General features: G+C 35.5%; 1 protein-coding gene across 2 annotated transcripts in view; it reads left to right on the top strand.

The window, feature by feature from the left end:
- The window catches only part of SP4 (Sp4 transcription factor), a 91,725-nt gene that overhangs the window by 54,618 nt on the left and 14,324 nt on the right, over positions 1 to 22,783 (top strand). For both annotated transcript variants that reach the window (XM_047695299.1, XM_047695298.1), the window contains exon 5: positions 1,689 to 1,888. In XM_047695299.1, coding sequence (XP_047551255.1) covers positions 1,689 to 1,888 — 200 coding nt within the window. The remainder of the gene's footprint in view (positions 1 to 1,688; positions 1,889 to 22,783) is intronic.

A 22,783-nucleotide genomic window follows, 5' to 3' on the forward strand; every position in this document is an offset into this window, starting at 1 on the left:
GTCTTTCTCTGATTGATTTATTTCACTTAGCATAATGCCCTTTAGTTCCATCTACCTCATTGCGCGTACGGCAAGATTTCATTTTTTTGATGGCTGCCTCGTATTCCATTGTGTGTGTGTGTGTGTGTGTGTGTGTGTGTGTGTGTGTGTGTGTGTGTGTTTGTATGTACACCACATCATCTTTATCCATTCATCTGTTGATGGACATCTAGGTTCTTTGCATAGTTTGGCTATTGTGAAATTGCTACTGTAAACATTCGGGTATATGTGCCCCTTCAGATCCCTACATTTGTATCTTTAGGGTAAATACCCAGTAGTATGATTGTTGGGTCATAGGGTAGCTCTATTTTCAACTTTTTGAGGAACCTCCATACTGATCAACAGGTCTGTGTTTGAGATTTATTCTGACTCTAGAGGACTACTCCCAGCTGCCTCTTTTCTCCTTTCTGACAACCTAGCCAGCCAATAGTTTTGCCTGTTTCTCCAGTGTGTCTATCAGTCTCCTCCCGTTTGTGTTTTGCAACAGTCTGCACTATTTTTAAGAGTGCCCTTAGGCTCAAATGTTTTCACACTTTGTTTGCAAATTAATTCAATTCCTTGGGAAGAAATTTAGAGTTCTGTTTTATGCTGTGTTCTCTCTCTGGCTAGGATCTCTTTGTTAAGGCTCCTGAACTTGGGGTTGGGATAGTGGCACATTTCTATCTTGAGTGGAGTCCCTGCTCTAGGAGCTGAGTGTTTGGTGGCAAGGGAGAAGCAGTAGCTTCAGGTTTTCTTGGCTTGCTTCTGTTGACTTCACAGTTCTAATGTATGCACTAAATGTGACCTCGGTCAAGGATGATCTGTACTGCACTACTCTCATTGTGCCCTATCCAAGGCAGAGCCAAGGTCTCAGGAGTTGGGTTTGGGCGGGAGAGGAGAGTTCTCTGTTCCCTACCTGTCAGCCATACTTGCCCGGAACTTAGCCTCAGCAACAGATAACTGGGAGTAGAATGAGAAATTCTGACATCCTCCCCCTTCCTGGGGAGATAACCCTCCAACTGGGAGGCGAGAAGAGGAAACCCTGCTCTTGGTTGTACCAGTCTAGAGTGTTTTATGTCAAAGGAGGTGACAGGGCAGAGGGAGAGAGGGTTGGGTTTTGGTTCAAATACCACAGACCATCACTGTTCTTACTCTTTTTTTCTTGAATATTTATTTGTTTATGTGCTGTATGCTCATGAAACCATTTCCAGAGACTGTACATAGTATTTGTTTTATTTTTTATAATTTTCACTGGGGAGTAAGCCCATGGAGCTCTTCATGCTCTCTTGCAGGAAGTGAAACTCTGAACCTTACTTTTTTAAATGGGGATTACCATTCTTTTTGGTATTTAGACAAGAATTTTCAAGTGTCTTGAAAAGCTTACAAATTTTCTCCCCCGCAAGGGAAGAGCCTATTAGGGAAGGAACATGAAGTCCATGGTGAACATGAACTCTGTGGGATAAACATGTTTTCACAGCAGTTTTGGGTTTAGTACATAACTCTTTTTTTAACTGAAAATTTTCTGATTTTTAACTACAGTTGCAGCATCATGATTTTAAAAACACATTCAGATATGCATCATTTAAAAACCTTGATTCCCTTTTATTTTTCCATAATTACAAGCTTGGTGTTTGGGAGTGTAATTAATGTTTGGGTTTTGTTTTTGTTAGAGGCAGTAATGAACCAGGAAAAAAGAAACAGCATATCTGTCACATTGAAGGATGTGGAAAAGTTTATGGCAAAACATCTCACCTACGAGCACATCTTCGCTGGCATACTGGAGAAAGACCTTTTGTATGCAATTGGATGTTTTGTGGCAAAAGATTCACAAGGAGCGATGAGCTTCAGAGACATAGAAGAACCCATACAGGTTAGTTGGTTTATTTTAGGGCATGTACATTTTACTTATTTTTTAGTGTTTAGATGAAAATTGTAGGATAGTTTAGCTGTCAGTTTGTAAATACACAAATTAAAGAATTCACTTTAGTGATTTTATGAAAGATGTCTAAAATCAAATTTTTTACCTTTAGATAAAATATATCTCAGAAAAAATTTCTGAGATATATTTTATCCTGCGTTTTTAGATTTATCAACATAATGACATAACGAAGTATATTCATTTCCATTTGCTTATCTTGTTGTATTAGCAGGTTGAATTCACATATATTAGTTTTTATGAGTATTTAAATAAGTGAAGAGAATTAAATTATGATGTTATTGGTGACCTTTATTAGTTTTGGGTTTGTTTTTTGTTTTTGTTTTTTTTTTACAATTTAGAAAAATGAAGTGTCAAGGATAATATGACAACAAATATATACCTCTCACTTAGAACTGACAGCTGTTAATATATTATTTTTTAATAAGACAAATTATACAAAGTTGACATTTTCTTTGTCCCCTCAAAGACAATAGCTACTATGAATTTAAAGTATAAGTTTTTAGTACAGTTTTAATACTCTTACATATATTATTGATGGATATATATGTAGAATATTATTTTATGTGTTAAGAAAGTTTACCTAAGTGTTACAGTATCATAATTTCATTTATCATTATGTTTTAAGATCTGAGTTCATATATGTGTTCATATAAATGTATTATACATGTTTATAGTACTTTCTTTTTTTTTTTTTTAAAGATTTTTATTTATTTGACAGAGAGAGATCACAAGTAGACGGAGAGGCAGGCAGAGAGAGAGAGAGAGGGAAGCAGGCTCCCTGCTGAGCAGAGAGCCTGATGCGGGACTCGATCCCAGGACCCTGAGATCATGACCTGAGCCGAAGGCAGCGGCTTAACCCACTGAGCCACCCAGGCGCCCTGTTTATAGTACTTTCTAACTGCTATATAGTATGCTGTTACGTAACTGTACCATACTGTATTAATCCATTCCTTCTACTGCTTAAATTGTCATTAGGCTTTTTGCTACCACTTTATTATGTGAACATACAGTGAACATGTATGTGAAGTAGAATTATTGAATCACGGAGAATTTATGTGTTTTGCTATGTAACTGCTAAAGAATCTCTGAAATGGCTGTTAACACCTCTGCCTCACTAGCAGTGACTGAGAGTTTCCCCTTTGCCATGTGTTCATCAATACTCAGTAGTGTTAGCCTTTGAAAATTGTCAGTCTGGGGCACCAGGCTGGCTCACTTGGTAGAGTATGCAACTCTTGGTAGTGAGTTCAAGCCTCATGTTGGGTGTGGAACCTTCTTTAAAAAATAAATAAAACATGCTTACTGCTTAAAAAAAGAAGGAGAAGAAGAAAAGAAAGTTTTTGTATATCTAAAATGATTTCTGGGATGCCTGGGTGGCTCAGTGGGTTAAGCCGCTTCCTTCAGCTCAGGTCGTGATCCCAGGGTCCTGGGATCGAGTCCCGCATCGGGCTCCTTGCTCAGCAGGAACCTGCTTCTCTCGCTGTCTCTGCCTGCCTCTCTGCCTTTCTCTCTGCCTGCTTGTGTGTACTTGCTTGCTCTCTCTCTCTCTGGCAAATAAATAAAACCTTAAAAAAAATAAAATGATTTCTCATTTTTTAAAGTAGCAGCTTTCTTGGTTATCTATGAGAGTAAGCATCTTTTCATGTTTGTTGGTCATTTACATATATGTTTTTGTTGATTATTTCTTGCTCACTTTGGGGGGGTGGTTTCATTTTTCTTTCTGATTTATATATTGTCATTTCCCCCTGTATTGCTAGTCTTTTATCTTTTTGCTATTTTTTGTTACATGGAAGCTTTACATTTTTGTTTAGTCAAATACATGTTTTCTTTTTTCCTTTGTTTTCCTTATTTTTAGTGAAATCTTCTCTTATCCCAAGATCATAAAGGTTTTTTTTTAGTATTTTATTTATGTATTCGAGAGAGAGAGGGAGCGTTCAAGTGCACGCAAGATGCAAAATTCTAAGTCTTACATAGAACAACTACCCTCTCTACTTAGAACGGGTCTGATAGACATTCGAGTTTCAGTATTTAATTGTTGAATAAATTAATGCTTTGGGTAAATTTTCTAATTAGACCTTAACCTTTAACTAATACCAGCATACATGTGGGATAGAAGAGGAAACAGATTTGTTATGTATTGATCAGCTACTAGGCATCACATGTTTCAAATAAATTATCTCCTTTGATTTTAACAGTAACACTGAGATAGATATTAGCTCCATTTTACAGATTAGAAAATGGTCTCAGAGAACAAAAAATAGTTGTTAAATTTATTAAAAGTTTAGTTTGATATGTACATAGATTAGAGGCAGATGAGTCTTAGTATACTGGCTGAATCCCTGAGTTTGCATAATACCAAAACTAAGAATTTTAGTTTAAAAAAAAAAAAGTTTTGGGACACCTGGGTGGCTCAGTTGGTTGGGCAGCTGCCTTCGGCTCGGGTCATGATCCCAAGTCCTGGGATCGAGTCCCGCGTCGGGCTCCTTGCTCAGCAGGGAGCCTGCTTCTCCCTCTGCCTGCCATTCTGTCTGCCTGCACTCGCTCTCTCTCCCTCTCTCTGACAAATAAATAAAATCTTAAAAAAAAAAAAAAGACAAAAGAACATTCTTTTTTTTTTTTTTTTAAAGATTTTATTTATTTATTTGACAGAGAGAAATCACAAGTAGGCAGAGAGGCAGGCAGAGAGAGAGGAGGAAGCAGGCTCCCCGCTGAGCAGAAAGCCCGACGCGGGGCTTGAACCCAGGACCTGGGATCATGACCTGAGCCAAAGGCAGCGGCTTAACCCACTGAGCCACCCAGGCGCCCCTAAAAGAACATTCTTAAAAAAAAAAAAAAAGTTTTAATAGGTTTCTTATGGCATTGCATTGGGCCTTCTAATAATGCCACCTCACCATTGATATTGGCAGATATGGTGTGATTAATCCCATAACAGTGTTGATGTCTGTTTTTAAAAAAAAATAGTCTGCTGTTTATGTCGGTATGATAGGATGCAGTATTTCCACTCTGGATTAGCAGCGGGTCAAGTTAGGGAAGACAAGAAAAATTGCCACTTTCTTTGGTTTAGAACCTTACATTGTGATTTCATCATTTTATTTGAGAAATAAGTGTCTCTAAAGTCTCTCTTATCGCCTATGCACACTCATAGATATACACAAAACAAATTTATCCAAGGATTTATATACACATATACTTAACCAAATTATTAATGATTTGAAAGCATATTTTCTTTTTTTAATGATTCACACCATTATAATCTTCTGCAAGCCTAAACAATTCAGAATTGAATGTATTTTAAGCTTACTTTCAGTGTTTCAAACATCTTGAATACATTATACACAAAATTGTGTAAGTAAACATGTTACATTGAAAACAGTTAAGCTTAATATCAGTATACTTAAATTACTTTTAGTGACTAGAATACAGTAACTTCTAAGTATTAAAGTTTTTGAAGAGAATATGAAACAGTATCTTTTGAAACAAATAAGTATTGATTAAGCATATAGTACGTTAGTTGAAAGCCTTGGTCGTTCATTGCAAGAACGATGTTTTATTTAAAGGCCAACCACTACACTAAGTAGAAACTCAGTACATACTGTGAATGTATATATGAGTTATTTTTATTCACTGCTGAAAATAATGCCAATTTTTTGCTTTTTAGAAATAAGTTTTTAAATTTCCAAATGATACATGTATATGGTACTTAAAAATTCAAATCATAAGGACACCTGGGTGGCTCACTTAGTAGAGCACATAACTCTTAATCTCAGGGTCGTGAATTCAAGCCCTACATTAAGCTTACTTAAAAAAAAAAAAAAGTACAAAAAAAATTAAATCATAAGGAGGTTATAGTGTTAAGGGTCTTTTTAAAATTAATTTTTATTTGAAGTATAGTGGATATTGTATGTTAGTTTTGGGTGTTGTACAACACAGTGATTTGACATTTGTGTACATTATGAAATGCTCACCACGATAAGTAGTTATTGTCTGTCACTGTACAAGGTTATGACTATATTCTCTGTGCTGTACTTCACATCCCTGTGACTTACTTATTTTATAACTTGAGTTTATGCCTTTTAATACCCTTCACCTATTTTGCCCGTTTCTACCCTACTTCCTTCTTGCAAATACCAGTATGTTCTCTGGATTTATGAGTCTGTTTCTGTTTTGTTTTGTTTTTTTGTTTTGTTTTTTTTAAGATTTTTATTTATTTATTTGCGAGAGAGAGAAAGATCACAAGTAGGCAGGGCAGCAGGCAGAGAGAGAGGGGGGAGCAGGCTCCCTGCCGAACAGAGAGCCCGATGCAGGTTTGATCCCAGGTCCCTGAGATCATGACCTGAGCCAAAGGCAGAGGCTTAACCCACTGAGCCACCCAGGTGCCCCTTTTTAACTTGTTCTTTTGTTTTGGTCTTTAGACTGCACCTGCAGGTGAAATCCTATGGTATTCATTTTCTGTCTAACTTAGGACATTGCTCTTCAAATAATGTTCTCTGCTTTCATCCATCTTTTGCAGAAGGCAAGATTTCATTCTTTTTTGGGTTGAGTAATATTCCATTGTCAATCTATACCACATTTTCTTTATTCATTTATCTGTCAGTGAACACTTGGGTTGCTTCCAGATCTTGGCTATTGTAAATAATGCTGTAGTAAATGTAAGGGAGCATATGTCTTTTCAAGTTAGTGTTTCTTTTCGTCCCAGAAGAGGAATTACCAAATTGTATGATATTTCTATTTTTGTTTGTTAAGGAACCTCCATATCATATTCCACTGTGGCTATGACAATTTACATTTCTGCCAGCAGTGCACAAGGATTCCTTTTTTTCTACATCCTCACCAACAATTTTTATTTATTTTTTTGATACCAGTCATTCTGACATTTGTGAGGTGATAGCTCATTCGAGTTTTGATTTGCATTTTCTTGATGATGGGTGTTGTTGAGCATTTTTTCATATATCTGTTGGCCATTTGTATGTTGTCTTTGGAAAAATGTCTATTCTTGTCCTCTGCCCATTTTTTAATCAGATTGTTTGGGGTTTTTTGGTATTAAATTGTATGAATTCTTTATATATTTTGAATATGTCATTTACAAATATTTAAGGGGATGCTTTGCCCTATCCCTTGTTTAATCCGCAAGAGAACCATACTTAATTTTGTAACTGTTTTTGCATTTGTGTTCTTCCTGTGATGATTGTTATATATCTAAATATGCTTATATTGTTATTGATCTATCAATAATAGACACTATCTCTTGACTTCTTGCATTGAGAGTTAAGAATTTACTTCACTTTAAAGACAATTATCGTATGATCTCTCTGATATGAAGAGGCAGGGTGGGGGGGTTGGGAGGTAAGGAAGGAAAAAATGAAACAAGATGGGATTGGGAGGGACACAAACCATAAGAGATTCTTAATCTCACAAAACAAACTAAGGGTTGCTGGGGGTAGTGGGGTGGGGAGAGGATGGTGGGGTTATGGACATTGGGGACGGTATGTGATCTGGTGAGTGCTGTGAAATGTGTAAGCCTGACGATTCACAGACATTACCTCTGGGGCAAATAATACATTTTATGTTAATAAAAATAATTAATTAAAAAAAAAGAATGTACCTCACTTTACACCATCTGTTGGCATTCGGATTTTTTAACTGACTGCAGCCTAACACTGTCTCTTGACTCAGCACTCTGTGGTACAGATATGTGGTACAGATTATTAGCATATATGTCCTTCATTCCTCATTGTTTCACCTCTTAACTTCTCTTACATAAATTTTATTATCTCTCTTCTCTTTCTCTTGATGTTAAAACATTTACTTTCTCTCCAATAAACACTGTTCCTTTTTTTAGTTTTTTTTTTTTTTTTTAAGACTATTTATTTGAGAGCGAGCCTGAGCGGGGTTGGGAGATGGGGTAGGAGGAGAGAAGGGGCAGAGGGAGAGAGAGAAGCAGATTCGCTTGCTGAGCAGGGAGCCCTGTCTTGCTTCAGGGCGGGGGCTTGATCCCAGATTCCCCCAGAGATTATGACCTGAGCCAAAGGCAGACCCTTAACTGACTTGCCACCCAGGCACCCCAGTAGCTTAGTTCTTAAAGTAGAAAACCAATAAACAATAATTACGTTATGACTCTGATGTGATGAATGTGAATACATATCCTTTGGTCGTTTTTCTTGAACTTTCTAATTGCCTGTTCCCCCCTTGCATTGGTTAATTTTATTACTCCTTTTACTGTTTCATGTTTTCAAGAATAATATCAGCTCCGTCCAATTTTTCCTTTTCTTTGGAAGTTCAGCTTTTTAATCAGCCTGATTCTTCTCTAAGGCTGCTACATAGGTATAATCTTGAGACTTTTGTTCCCTGCTGTATTGGTTTTGATCCAGTGTTCTCAAGATTGGCCTTCATTTTTCTTGGTTTATTTGGTTGCTAGAAAACATTCTGAAATGCTTCCTGCAATAAAGTTCTAGGAAATAAATTGGTCTAAAAGTGTCTTTATATTGCTTTCCAACTTAACTTAATAGATGGCTAATACAGAATTTTAGGTTGAAAATGATGCTCAGATATTAGTGGCAGTGCACTATCATTTTCTTGCATCTGTTTTACTAACATGAAGTTCTTCCTTTTTTGTAGGTGACTTAATTTTTCCTTGTCAACTTTTAAGAGCTTATTTACTTATTTATATTTTTACTTTGAAATAATTTTGTATTTACAGAAATTGTGAAGGTAGTATAGGGAGTTCATATATTCCATTCATGCAGTTTCCTCTAATACTACATCTCTTGCATAATCCACATAATTTATGAAAACTAAGAAGCTAATTTTGGTATAATACTAGTAATTAAATTATTGACTTTTCCACAAATAATACTTTTTCTGTTCAAGGATTCAGTCCAAAATACCACATTGCATTTATTTATCATGGCTGTTAGTCTCCTGTAAATCTAAAATTTCCTTACTCTTTTTTTACTTATTCTTTTTGTTATTGTTTTTGTTTGTTTTTTCTTACCCTTGGCTGTTTTGAAAGTTAGGTACTTTGTAGAATATCCCCCAGTTTAGGTTTATTTTCTTATGATTAGACTGAGATTATGTATTATGAATTGTTGGTCGGAAGAATATCACAGATATCATTGCCCTTCTTCCTTTCATCATATCAGCAAGTATGTCAGTGTGTCTTATTGTTGGTGAATTGGTTAAGATAGTGTGTGCCACGTGTCTCTACTGTGAAGTTGTTTTTTTCTTTCCATACACTGTTTTGTAAAAGCAAGTCACTAATGTCCAGTCTACACTTATGGGGCGGTGAAGTAAGCTCTGCTCCTGGAGGGAGAAGCTTACCTCCTGGAGGGAAGAGTGGCAGAGAATTTATGAATGTACTGTAAAACAACAGCTGTAATTAGTAAATGTGTGGGGCGGGGTGGGGAGGGCAAATTCTTTGAGTCTATGCAAATATCCTGTTTCTCTGAAAAGAAAATTCTAACGTTTTCCTTTTAGCATTCCACATTGTTTCTTGCCTATAGCAATTACTTTGTTGTTCTAAAGGTCATCTTCTGTTTCCCTCTTTGCTTGTACAGTTTTAGTTTTGATTCTTGTACAAGGAAGATTTATACCTTTTTCCCCAGTTATTTGTTCATGTAATCATGTATTTATAATCTAGTAAAGACCCATGAGTATTTTATTGGGGGGGGTTATAATTCAATATTGTCATTATTTTCTTACTCAAATTGTTCCATCTTTGGTCATTTGGAAGTTGTTTTATTTTTTTATTTTTTTTTTAAGATTTTATTTATTTATTAGAGAGTGCACAAGCAGGGAGAGTGTCATGCAGAGGGAGAAGCAGGCTACCCACCAAGCAAGGAGCCTGATGTGAGACTCCATCCCAGGACCCCGGGGATCATGACCAGAGCCAAAGGCAGACTCTTAACCTGCTGAGCCCCCTAGGGGCCCTGGAAGTTGTTTTAGATTGCCTCCTCTGTCCTTATGACATACTCCTATTCTGGTTTTTTTTGTTTGTTTTAAGTGAAGAGCTTCTATCAATCTTTATGTTCTGTTAGTTTCATAATTATGTATGTTGCATAGTTTTATTTTTTGTGCAAACTGGTTGGACTCTTCAACTCTGGGTTCTCCCCCATATTATGTCTACCCACCCCCATTTTCCCCTTTTTATTCTCTATTCTTTTTTGCAGTCTTACTTTGTGTAAATTGAACTCCCTATATTGATCTTTTATATTTGACAGCTCTTTTTTTTGTCTTTTTACTTTTTTATTTTCTGTGAGATTTCTTAACTTTACATATTCATATATTTCTTTTGAATTTTCTCTTGATTTCCAAGAGTGCTTTCTGTTGTTTTCTTTTTTATAGCATACTCTTCTCACTGTAGAGATCTGGGAGCTCTCTGAAAAGTCTCTTGAGTTTTCCAGTTAGATTTTTTTTTTTTTTACTGTTTGTGTTTCCTCCAAGGTAATTTTTTCTCTGTACCTTGCTTTTTTCCCAATGTTGTAGGCTTTCCTGAATTATCCAGTGGTCCTTGGCTTTTATTCAAGTTGATGATGATGAGTGATAACTATGTTTAAGTAAAGGAAAAAGCTTCATGAACTGGTGACTTTCATTTAAGGCAACTGGGCAGGAATACTGTGAGTTATACTGCAAGATACCTAATTACCAAAATACAGTAATAAACTGTGGGAACATATTTCTCTGGATACAAATCATCAAATATTCTGACCAAATTTTTTAAAGTAGGATAAATAATCCATGCACGGACTTTAATTTACTATTATATGTTGTACATCTCCCCCTCACCATTTTGAGTCTGAGACTTCTGCATAATTCTACAGAAAACAGATTGGCTCTCTTCTAGATATATCCTCTTTCTTAATAATCTCTACTCTAGTCTGCAGAAATTTGGTACAGTTAAAACTTGTAAAACATTGCATAACATGAGTGAGTTTCACAGGATTTTTTTCCTCCTTTGTCTCAGCATTGACCCTGTTGGCCCTGAGTAGTAAGTGTAAACACCATATATATCCAGCCAGAGGATTGAAAAACAGGCTCCTGTGCTCTAAGGCCAGCTGTCTTTGTATATTCCACTGTAGTAGTGGTAGCAGGGACACCTAAAAACCCAAGAAAATACCCATATCTCTGACCAAAAGAATCCAGAACCTTCTTTTCCATTGAATGTGAGTGAATCACTATTACTTTTCTCTTGGGATTTTACTCTGAAGGTTGTGGCAGTCATATGTACATGTGTAGAATGGCATAAGAAGACTCAAGAATTCTTTCTGGCCATAGGAACCAAAAAGAAGGGACACTTCGGGGTTGAGAAAGCACGAGGGAGATTTTGCAGAGATCTGTAAAAGGTGATCCCAAATTTCATTAATGAAACAAAAATTCAGGGCTCACCCCCATGCTGCGTGTAATAGAACAGACCCTAACAACCATAGCAAAGGCTTCAAGAACTCAACTCTCTTATAAACCATCACCTAATTGCTAGCATGTGCTGAGCAGACCAAAGCATAACAGTTCCTGAAAATGAATTAATATTGGAACTCATGCCCAAAGAAGGCAAGATAGAACTAATCTGAAACTGAATGGGTCAATTGCCTGCTAAAACAAAAACTTAACATTTCCCAGAGGATTCTTTAACAGGACCAGGGTTACCGCAACATAATATCCAGAATGTCTAGGATACAACCCAAAATTTTCAACATAATATGAACCCAAGTAAATCTGACAGTGTCAAGATGATCCACATGTTGAAATTATCAGACAGTGACTATAAAGCAACTGTTAAAACCATCAGCCATGGAGTAAAGGTAAACATATTTGAAATAAAAAGAAAGGCAGAAATTTTCAGAAGCAAAATTGAAACTCTAAAAATGAACTAAATGGTAATTTTGGAACTGAAAAAAATGCATTATACAAAGTTAAAAATTCCTTATATGTGTTCAAGAGCAAATAGAGGTAATAGAAGGGTCACTGAAGTTGGAGACAGATCACTAGAAGTTATACAGTCTGAAGACCAAAGAAGAAAAAGATCAGGGGGAAAACGTTAATTGGGTCTCAGGCAACTGTGGAACTTACAAAATTAGTGACATTTGAGTCCCAGAAGAAAAAGAGGAAAAGATTGATGTAGAAAAATATTTGACAAAATAATGGCTTAGACGTCCTTTATTAGGTGTAAATTACGGATTTAAGAAGCTTACTGAATCCCAAACAGGAATTGACAGGAAGTCATGCCCAGATACATAAAATCAGTCTGCTGAAAATTAAAGAAGAAGAAAATATCTGGGAAGTAGCCTAAGGATAATGACGCATTATGTATAGAGGAATACAAATTTGAATGATGAATCATTTCTCCTCAGAAACTTGGAGAACAGAAAAGGAAAAGGATTGCCGGCTCAGCATTTTAGATCTAGTGCAAGTGTCCTCAGTAAGAAAGGCAAAACAAAGGGTTTTCAGATGAAGAGAAACAGAATTTCTTGTCATCAGAAATGCTAAAAAAGGGGGCGTCAGTTAAGTGGCTACCTTCAGCTCAGGTCATAATCCCAGGATCCTGGGATCAAGCCCCACATTGGGCTCCAGCCCCGCATCAGGCTCCCCGATCAGCAGAGAGCCTGCTTCTCCCTCTCCCTCTGCCTGCTGCTCTGCCTACTTGGGCTCTCTCTCTCTCTCTCTCTGTCAAATAAATAAATAACATCTTAAAAAAAATGCTAAAAAAAGTTTTTTAGGCTGAAGGGAAATGATACCAGAGGGAAATTGGGAATTTAATATGGAAGAACAAAATAAATGGCAACTACCTGTGTAAATACAGCAGGCTATTATTGCTGTGCTTAAATTTTTAAAAAATATATTTAAAGTAGCAGTAGATTTTCAATGTTATGCAAATATAATATATTTGGTAAATATAAAGTAAAGGAGGAAGAGTAATGAAACCTGTATGGTTGAAAAGCTTCTTTGTTTTAGTGTAAAAATACAGAACACTGTATATGTACTGTGAAAAGTTAACTATGTATATTGTAATTCCTTTATCAAGTACCAAAAATACAGGGATTCAGGGGGGAAGGGGGAATAAATTAAAATAGAATGCTAAACAATATTCAAATAATCCAAAAGGAGAGAAGGAAAAAACAAAAATGAAAAATGGGACAGGAATGGAAAATAAAATAATAGACTTAAATCTAATCAAATCAGTAATTATATATAATGTTAGTGGTCTAAACCTAACAATTAGAAGATAGAGGTTGTTGGATTGCATTTGAAAGACCAAATTATATATTGTGTACCAAAAAAACCACTTTAAATATTACCATATGGATAAATTTAAAAGGGTAGGAAAAAAATACATGACATACAAAGGCTAATTGAAAGAAAACTGAAGTTACTATATTACTATAACAGGCAAAATAGACTTCATAAAACAATGAAAAGTACTAGCTATGACAAGTCATTCTATAATGATGGAATGCTCACTTTATATGAAGCTATAACAATTCTAATTATAATAGGTACCTAACAACAGAGCCCTAAAATATATAAAGCAAGAACTGACAGAACTAAAAGGTAAAATAAAGCAATCCACAGTTACTCTTGCAGAGTTTGACGCTCTTTTCTTAGTAATTGATATGACAAGTAGACAGAAAAGTAGAAAGGGTATAGAACATTTTATCGGTTTGCCCTAAGTGACATTCATAGAGTACTCAAGCCAATTGCAACAGAGTACTCCACTTTTTTTTTTATAAGTACATGGAACATTCTCAGAGATAAACCATGTTTATGCCATATGTTACATCTTAACAAAAGAAATCATACAAAGTATATTCTCCGATCATAATAAAATTAAACTAGAAGTCAGTGACAAAAATAACTGAGAGTTCCAAATTTTGGAAATTAACCACCACATTTCTGATTTACCCTGTGGGTCAGAAGAGAATATCTTAAGGGAAATTAGAAAATATTTTCAACTAAATGAAAATATGTGTCAAAATTTGTGGGCTATAGGTATAACAGTGCTTGGAGGGAGTTTATGGCAGTGTTTTTATTAGTAAAAAAGGTTTTAGTCATTAATTTTTTTTAAGATTTTATTTATTTATTTGCCAGGGAAGGGGAGAGAGAGAGTGCACAAGCAGAGGGAGAAGCAGGCTCGCCACTGAGCAAGGAGCCCAGTGCAAGACTCCGGATCATGACCTGAGCCAAAGGCAGACACTTAACCAGCTAAGCCACCCAGGCATCCCTTAGTCAGCAGAAACTTATTCTTAAGTAGAATAAGTTTCTATCTTAAATACTAGAAAACAAATAAATACTAGAAAATGCCAAACAGGAAGTTAGGCAGCAATAAATAAAACAAATAAATGAAATTGAAAATAGAAAAATCTAATAGAGAAAATCAAACCAAAATCTATTTTTCTTAGAAAAGATAGAATTAGTCTTTAACTAGACTGTCCAAGAAAATTTATCAATCACTGCCAGGAATGGAAGAGGGGGATATCACTAGGGTCTTTAGACAATATAATAATATAAGAATGCTATGAATAACTCTACACTCTGAATTAGGGAACTTAGGTGAAATGGACCAACTCCTTAAAAGACCAAATTAGCCAGTAGTACTATATGTATTAAAGAAATTGAATTTTAGTGAAAAACTTTGGACAAAGAAAACCATAGACTCAGAATGGTTTTATTGAAAAATTCTTTATTAAGTAATAAATGATACCCATTTGCACAATCTTTTTTAGAGAATAAATGAAGGAATACTTGTTAACTCTTTTATGAGGCCTCATTACCATGATACCAAAGCCAGACAAAGACATTACTAGGGAAAAAGAAAAAAACAGATCAGTATTCTCATAAATACAAATGTCAAAATCCTCAACAAAATAGCAAACCAGGTCCAGTAATAATAGTAAAAAGTAAATAGTAAAAAAAAAAAAAATAGTAAAAACAAAATAGTAAAAGTAAAATAATAGTAAAATAAAAGTAATAATAGTAAAAGAATAATGTATCATGACTCAGTTATGTTTATTCCAATAATGAAAGGTTGAAGATTCTAAAATCAATCAGTTGATGTAATTTATCATATGAACAAGAGAAGGAAAGAAATCACATGATTACTTAAATATATATACACAAAAAGTATTTGGGAAAATCTGCATTTAGTTTGATAAAAATTCTCATATACTAAGAATCAAAGATAATAACCTTATAACCAAGTAAAGGGTATTTGTTAAAATACTACAGTTAGCATACTTACTGATGAAGGACCTAATACTTATCCATAGGATCAGGAACAAGGTAAAGATGTCTGACTTTTTTTTTTTTTGGCATGGAGCCCAATACAGGGCTTGAACTCACAACCATGAGATCAAGACCTGCATTGAGATCAAGAGTTGGACACTTAACTGGCTGAGCCATCCAGGTGCTCCAAGATGATGGATTTTTATCACTCTCTTCACCCTGGTACTGGAAGTCCTACCTAGTAAAATAAAGCAGAAAAGGGGCACCTGGGTGGCTCAGTGGGTTAAGCCTCTGCCTTCGGCTCGGGTCAGGATCCCAGGGTCCTGGGATCGAGCCCCGCATCGGGCTCTCTGCTCTGCAGGGAGCCTGCTTCCTTAAAAAAAAAAAAAAAAAAAAAAAAAAAAACAGAAAAAAGACACAACCCAGATTATAATGAAAGAAATAAGTGTCTTTATTTGCAGACACCTTGGTTGTCTATTTAGAAACACCCTGGCATCTACAAGAAAGCTGTTCATACTAATCAGTATTTGCAAGAATGCAAAATACAAGGTTATTGTACACAATGAATTGTTTTACTATATACTAGCAATGAACAACTGGATACGAGTAGCTTAATAGTATCATTTTTAATAGGATGAAAAGAATAAAACACTTTGCTGGGACTCTAACAAAATATATGTAAGATGTATACTGAAAACTAAATATTGGTGAGAGAATTAAGGATGACTTACATTCATGTAGACATATACCATGTTAGTGGATTCCATGGCCCAATACTGTTTTGGTATCTCTTCTCCCAGATATATATATACAGATCCAGTATAGTAGTCCTTCTCACAATTATAGCAGTATTTTGCAGAGTTAGCAAGCCGATAGTAAAATTTATATGAAAGGCAAAATAGGGTGTCAAAACAGTTTTGAAGAAATACAAAAAGTTAGCTGATTGACCCTCAATGATTTTAAGATTTCCTATAAAGCTACAGTATTAGAATGCTGTGAGGTTTGGGTGAATAAAAGGACACATAGATAAGACCAAATAGAGAATTCAGAAATTGACCCACATACATATCATGCAAAAGTAATTCTATGGAGAAACAGTAGTCTCTTCAATAAATGGCTTGGAAGGATTGCCACATGCAGGAAAAGAACTTTGAGCTACATACCTTGTATCTTTTACAAAGGCTGACTCAAAATTACTCAGACTAAAACCTGAAAGTATAAAACTTTTTGAATAAAATATAAAAATCTTTGTGACTTTGGGTATGCTAGAATTTTTAATACAAGGCCAAAAGCGCAGTCCAGAAAAGAAAAACTGATAAATTGGACTCGATAAAAACTACAAATATTTGATCTGTTAAAGATCTGTTAAGAAAATGAAAACATAAGACACAGACTGAGAATGAAAAAATATATCTGACAGTGTACTTTCATCCAGAATATATAAAGAACTCTCAAACTCAGCAATTTGTAAACAACCCAATTTTTTAAAATTGGCAGAGGATATGGACATTTCACTGAAGAGAACATATATCCGACTAGCATGTGAAAAGTTACTTTGTATCACCTTGTTTGAGGAATGCAAATTAAAATTGCAATAAAATATCAGTACACATCTATTAAATTAAAAACGACATTAATAAATTAAAAACGACACCAAAATCCTGACAATTATAAGTACTGGCAAGGGGCACCTGGGTGGTTCAATGGGTTAAGCCTCTGCCTTTGGTCATGATCTCAGGGTCCTGGAATCAAGCCCCACATAGGGCTCTCTGCTCAGCAGGGAGCCTGTTTCCCCTCTCTCTGCCTGCTTGTGATCTCTCTCTCTCTTCTGTCAAATAAATAAAATCTTTAGGGAGGGAAAAAAAAAGAAGTAGTACAGGCAAGAATGCCAAGCTGGTGGGAATGCAAAGTAGCGCAGCACTTTTGGAAAACGTTTTAGAATTTTCTTATAAAAGTTGAACATATACTCAGTTTATGACCTAGCAATCCACTCCTGAGTATTCACCCCAAAGAAACAAAAACTATGTTCACACAAAAAGCAATGAATATATATAGCAGATTTTACTTATAATCACCCCAAATTGGAAACAACCCAAATATTCTTCAACTGGTTGAATGGTTAAGAACTGTGGTATATTGCTGAAAGAGGTAATCCAGAAGACTTGACTGCTGGTTGACCTGGAGGTTGGACCTGGATAATCAGAGGCTTTTCACCCCTTCCTCTGTCCCTGGAATATACTTTCTGCCCACTGTTCCCATAATGGGAAGGATGAAACCTTGAGAGAGAAAGATGTTGAAACCGTCTAGACAGTATATGTGACTGAACCCAGTTAAGACCTCTGTGTAAATTTTTATATTTGGCAGGTAGATGTAGAGATATATTCATCTGGTGGCTATTCAAAACAAGCCTCATAAGTAAGTAAGTTTCCTTTCTTTTAAGTTAAAATTTCCTTTCTTATAAGTTAAAATTTCCACCTACTAAAAGGGACATGGTCTGCCTCTTTTGTTTTCTCCTATCCCTTTGTGTACAGGGCCAGTTGGTGAACCAACATATATCTATACAACAGAGTACTGCTCTCCAACATAGAGGAATTAATTATTAGTATATACAGCCACAATGATGAAATTCAGGTGTGTTGGTGAACAGTCCCAGCATCAAAACGTTATTGTATGATTCCATTCATGTATGACAGTTTATGGAAAAATAAAAACCATAGAGACAGAGAATAATTATTTTCTAAGACATAAGGGAAAAAGAATTCAGCCATGAAGAGATATCATGAAGGAATTTTTGGAAGTGATAGCAACTTCCATATTTTTATTTTGGTGATGACTAAATGATTTAATACATTTGTTAAAATTCATAGAGCCATGTCCCAAAAATAATAATTTTACTTTATATAAGTTGTTATTTTAAGTATTAAAACCTGTTTTAAAGTGAGAGATAAATTCATTTTTGAGACATTCTAATGTGAAAAGGGAGAAAGGGGTTATTTTGTTTGTTTTTGTTTTTGTTTTTGTTTTTGTTTTGAGAATCCAAAACCAGTTTCCTTCCAACCTTCTACATATGCCTCAGTATCATACAGCACTTCTCTTAACTCTTCCAAGGGTAATAGTATTTAGAGCCAGAGGAATTCCTAAAAATGATTTTGTGCAACACCATCATTTTATAAATAAAGCCTACACTGAATGAAGTCTTAGGAGGCTGATTGATTTTTTTTTACTAAGGCCCAGACTTAGTTCCTTGAGACAAGTTGAGTTATTAGTGATGAGTAAGAATGAGCCATGGGAGCAGTAGAGTGAACAGATTCAGACAGGCAATAACAGTCACAGCTAACATTTCTGAGTCCTTTCATTGTGTAGGCATTTTTCTAAATGCTTTTTTTTTTCATTTTCTCATTTAATCCTTTGAACAGTAACACAAAATAAGTATCTCTGTTATTCCTAGTTAAAAATGAAGAAACTGAGAATTGGAGAGAGAAGTTGCCCAAAGTTACATGGCTGGTAGGTAGACCAGAGTCAAAACTTTTTTTTTTTTTTAAGATTTTATTTATTTATTTGTCAGAGAGAGAGAGGGAGAGAGAGCGAGCACAGGCAGACAGAATGGCAGGCAGAGGCAGAGGGAGAAGCAGGCTCCCTGATAAGCAAGGAGCCCGATGTGGGACTCGATCCCAGGACGCTGGGATCATGACCTGAGCCGAAGGCAGCTGCTCAACCAACTGAGCCACCCAGGCGTCCCCAGAGTCAAAACTTTTATTCTGAGCTAGAATCCAATTCCTACAAAAAGAAGAAGGTATCATATGTCAGGACATGCAAACAGTTCAGTGTTTGGAACCATAGTATTTATGACAATAGATTAAAAAAAAAAAAAAGTAGGTGGGAGTCAGTTACCATTGCATGTTATAAATTATTTAATTTTGTTTTTTTCCACAGCCTTAAGAAATGGGGAACCACTGACAGTTTTCAGCAGTTAATCAAATTGGTCATCTTTTTATTTTAGACCATTTGGTATTTGTAGGGAGAATAGATTTATAAGGAATAGTTTTGAGACCATTTAGTAAGGACAACAGTGATTGTTGTCAAGATCCTAACTAGAGCAAAAGTTGTAAGAATATGTGCAACCAGATCAAGAAATGATGATGTTAATAAAATTGACAGGATTGGTGATTTTTTTAAACGTGAGAAAAGAAATAGTAGGTACCAGTGATAACTACTATCAGTTGAAATGGAGACTACAGGAGAAGGATAAGTATATTGTAGAATTGTCTACCTTCCTTCAGTTCTCTCAGTTTTGTTTCTTGTGGTGGTTTTTTGGGGGGCTCTTTTGTTAGGTGCATATATGTTTATAATTGCTATGTTTTCATCATGGAGTGAGTCTTTATCATTGTAAAGTGTCTTTGTCTATAGTAACTATTTTTATCATATTGGTCTGTTATTAATATAACTATTTCAGCTCTTTTTTGCATGGTGTTTCTTTTTTCCATCCTGTTAATGCCTATTCTTGATGAGTTTAAAGTGAGCCTCTTTTAGACAATGTATAATTGGATCATATTTTTCTATAATTCATTCTGGTAACCTCTGCCTTTTAATTGGAACATTCAATACATTTACATTTAATGCAATTACTGATGAGGACTTACACTATTTTCATATTTGTTTTCTAGGTGTCTTCTTTTTATTCCTGTATTCCTCTGTTACTAGCATTTGGTGTTAAATATTCCTTGTGTGTTATTTTAATCCCCTTGTTATTTTTCTATATTAATATAATATTTTCTTACTAGTTGCCTGCTTTGGGGATTACAGTTCACACCTTAAAATAATCTAGGTGCAAATCTGCTAGCAATAAATTCTTTCCATTTTTATTAATCTGGGAATGTCTGAATTTCTCATCTTTTTAAAAGATTATTTATTTATGAGAGAGAGAGAGAGAGAGCGAGCAGGCACTGGGTGTAGGGGCAGAAGGAGAGAGAGAATCTCCAGCAGACTCCCTGCCAAGTGAGAAGCCCAATAAATGCTCAAACCCATGACTCTGAGATCACAACCTGAGCCAAATCAAGAGTCAAACATACAACTGACTGAACCACTGAGGTACCCCCTATTCATTTTTGAAAGATAGTTTTGCTGTATGTAGAATTCTTGGTTGACAAGGTTTTCCTTTCATCATGTATCATCCCACTGCTTCTGGCCTCTGTGAGCTCCAGTAAAAAATCAGCTGTTATTATCTGACAGTCCCTTGTAGGTGATGTATCACTTCTCTTGCTGTTTGTAGATTCTCTTTGGTTTTGACTTTAAGCAGTTTATATGTCTCAGTGTTAATCTCATTGCATTTAACCTATTTGGAGTTTACTGAGCTTCTTAGATGTGTACATTGTTTTTCATCAGTTTGGGAGGTATTCAGCTATCCTGTCTGCAAATATTCTTAAATATTCTGCAGATAGTCTTAACTATCTTGAATCGGTAAATCTCTCCCTCTTGCTGAGAGGTTTTGTGTGTATGTTGGAATGCCTGGCAGCACTTGGACGATTGTCGCCTCTGCCTTAGCTTCCACTTCCTGCCCATGCAGACTCTCAACCGTTAAGCACACATGAGAGTTTGAGGCTTCTCAAATCTTTCCTGGGCATGTTCATAGCTTTAAAGCATGTATGTGGTCATCCAGATTCCAGGGAATATGCCAGAACTTTTTAAAGCCACTATGGATATTTTATCTCCCAGTTTTTCCTTTTAAGTTTTAGTCTTTTTATTGTTTGTCCCAAATATTATCCACTGCCCTGGGCATCCATGAAGTTAAAACACTTACTACAGTTGTCTTAGACAAACACATATTCCTTTCTGTCCCTGGAAAAACACCTTTCACATTGGGCTGCTTCCAAGTCAGATTCAGTAAACTAGTCTTTTACGTGAGGTCTTCTGAAGAACCACAAGACAGATCACATAATGACAATTCCTTGGACATGAGGTTTTGAAAGCATTCCAGCTCCATTCTGTTCTGTTTGGTAGCTGCTAGGCTTCTGGAGAATTTAAAAATGGAATTAGGAAAGTTCAAATACCATAAAATTTGCTGTTCTAATCAAGATTCAGCCATTTTCCTTTAATAAACAGTGATGAATTTTGTTTGTAACATGTTGAATGATGTGTATGGCACACCTAAGGAGTGTGGAATTCACAGTTGAATTTAGGAATCTGGATCTTGATGCCATTATCCATTTATAGATCATAGTTAAAACTATTAGAGTAGGTGAGATTGCTTTTTAAAAAGCCTTTGTGATAAAATTGATCAAATGATTTCTATATTCAACTAGATAGTTACTGAAGAAGGAAATGAAAAATTAGTCATTATGCAAATTGATGTCCCTATAAAGTCATAGTCTCAAATCTCAGCCCATCAATCAAAATAGCATTATATTCCTATTTTTTTGATCAAATTCCTCATTACTTTAATAATTATCTAAATCTTGTTGGGACACCTGGCTAGCTCTGTTGGTGGAATATGTGACTCTTGATCTTGGGGTTGTAAGTTTGAGCCTTGTTTTGGGCGGAGATTACTTAAAAATATTCAACTCTTAATTCCATTGCCCTTCCCACTCAGCCTCCCTTTACTCCCAGTTCTTCCACTTAAAGAAAATTTAAGCCGTGTGACTTCTTGGAAATTATCATTGCTCCCCCTTTTAATTTACTTTTATCCACAGGTAAAGATAGAATTGAGGGTACTCATGAAAAGATTCATTTAGATATTCTAGGCTGTGTATGTTAAAACAGGTGTCCAGAATGGACTAATAAGTTGAAAGTGTTGGAGGAGACGGTTTGAGGGACCCAGCAAGTATCCCAGTTTGAATAACTAGGCTTCTCAGAACAAATTAAAAAATTACTCCTTTAATGTGGGTTATGAAATTGTTATTGTTACTAAAAAGTTGTAAATAGTTGACCCTTGAACAGCACAGGTTTGAACTGTGCAGGTCCATTAATACATGGATTTTTTTTTTTAAATACTTAAAGTTCTGTAAATGGATTTTCTCTTCCTTTTTTTCTTAGTGATATTTTCTTTTCTCTAATTTACTTTATTGTCAGAATACTGTATGTAATATATATAACACAAATATTTGTTAGTTGACTGTGCTATCGGTAAGGTTTCCACTCAGCAATAGGCTATTAGTAGTTAAGTTTGGGGACAGTGAAAAGTTACAAATTTTCAACTGTGCAGATACGAGGGTCCGTGCTTCCAACACCTTGTTGTTCCAAGGTCTGCTGTATATGCTACATATGGATATATGGTAAAAGTTATTCGTAAGCCACCGGGTATGTTTTTTACTTAGCTATATCAAATGCTAGACATTTAACAGTGTCCCTGTAGTGAGTTGAATTGTCTCTCTTAAAAAGAGATGTTCAAATGCTAATCACTGGTGAATATGACTTTATTTGGAAATAGGTTTTTTGCAGATTAAATTAAAGATGATGTCGTACCATGCCTACTGCCTAAGATTTAGAACCCACTTAAGATTTAGGACCTACTGGGTTCTAAATCCAATGACTGAATCTTTGTGAGAAGGAAAAAATACACAGAAACATAGGGTGAAAGGCCATGTGAAGACACAGGCAGAGATTGGGGAGATGCAGCTGCAA

Source organism: Lutra lutra, chromosome 11 (assembly GCF_902655055.1).
Source record: "Lutra lutra chromosome 11, mLutLut1.2, whole genome shotgun sequence".
In the NCBI taxonomy this organism is placed as follows: domain Eukaryota; kingdom Metazoa; phylum Chordata; class Mammalia; order Carnivora; family Mustelidae; genus Lutra; species Lutra lutra.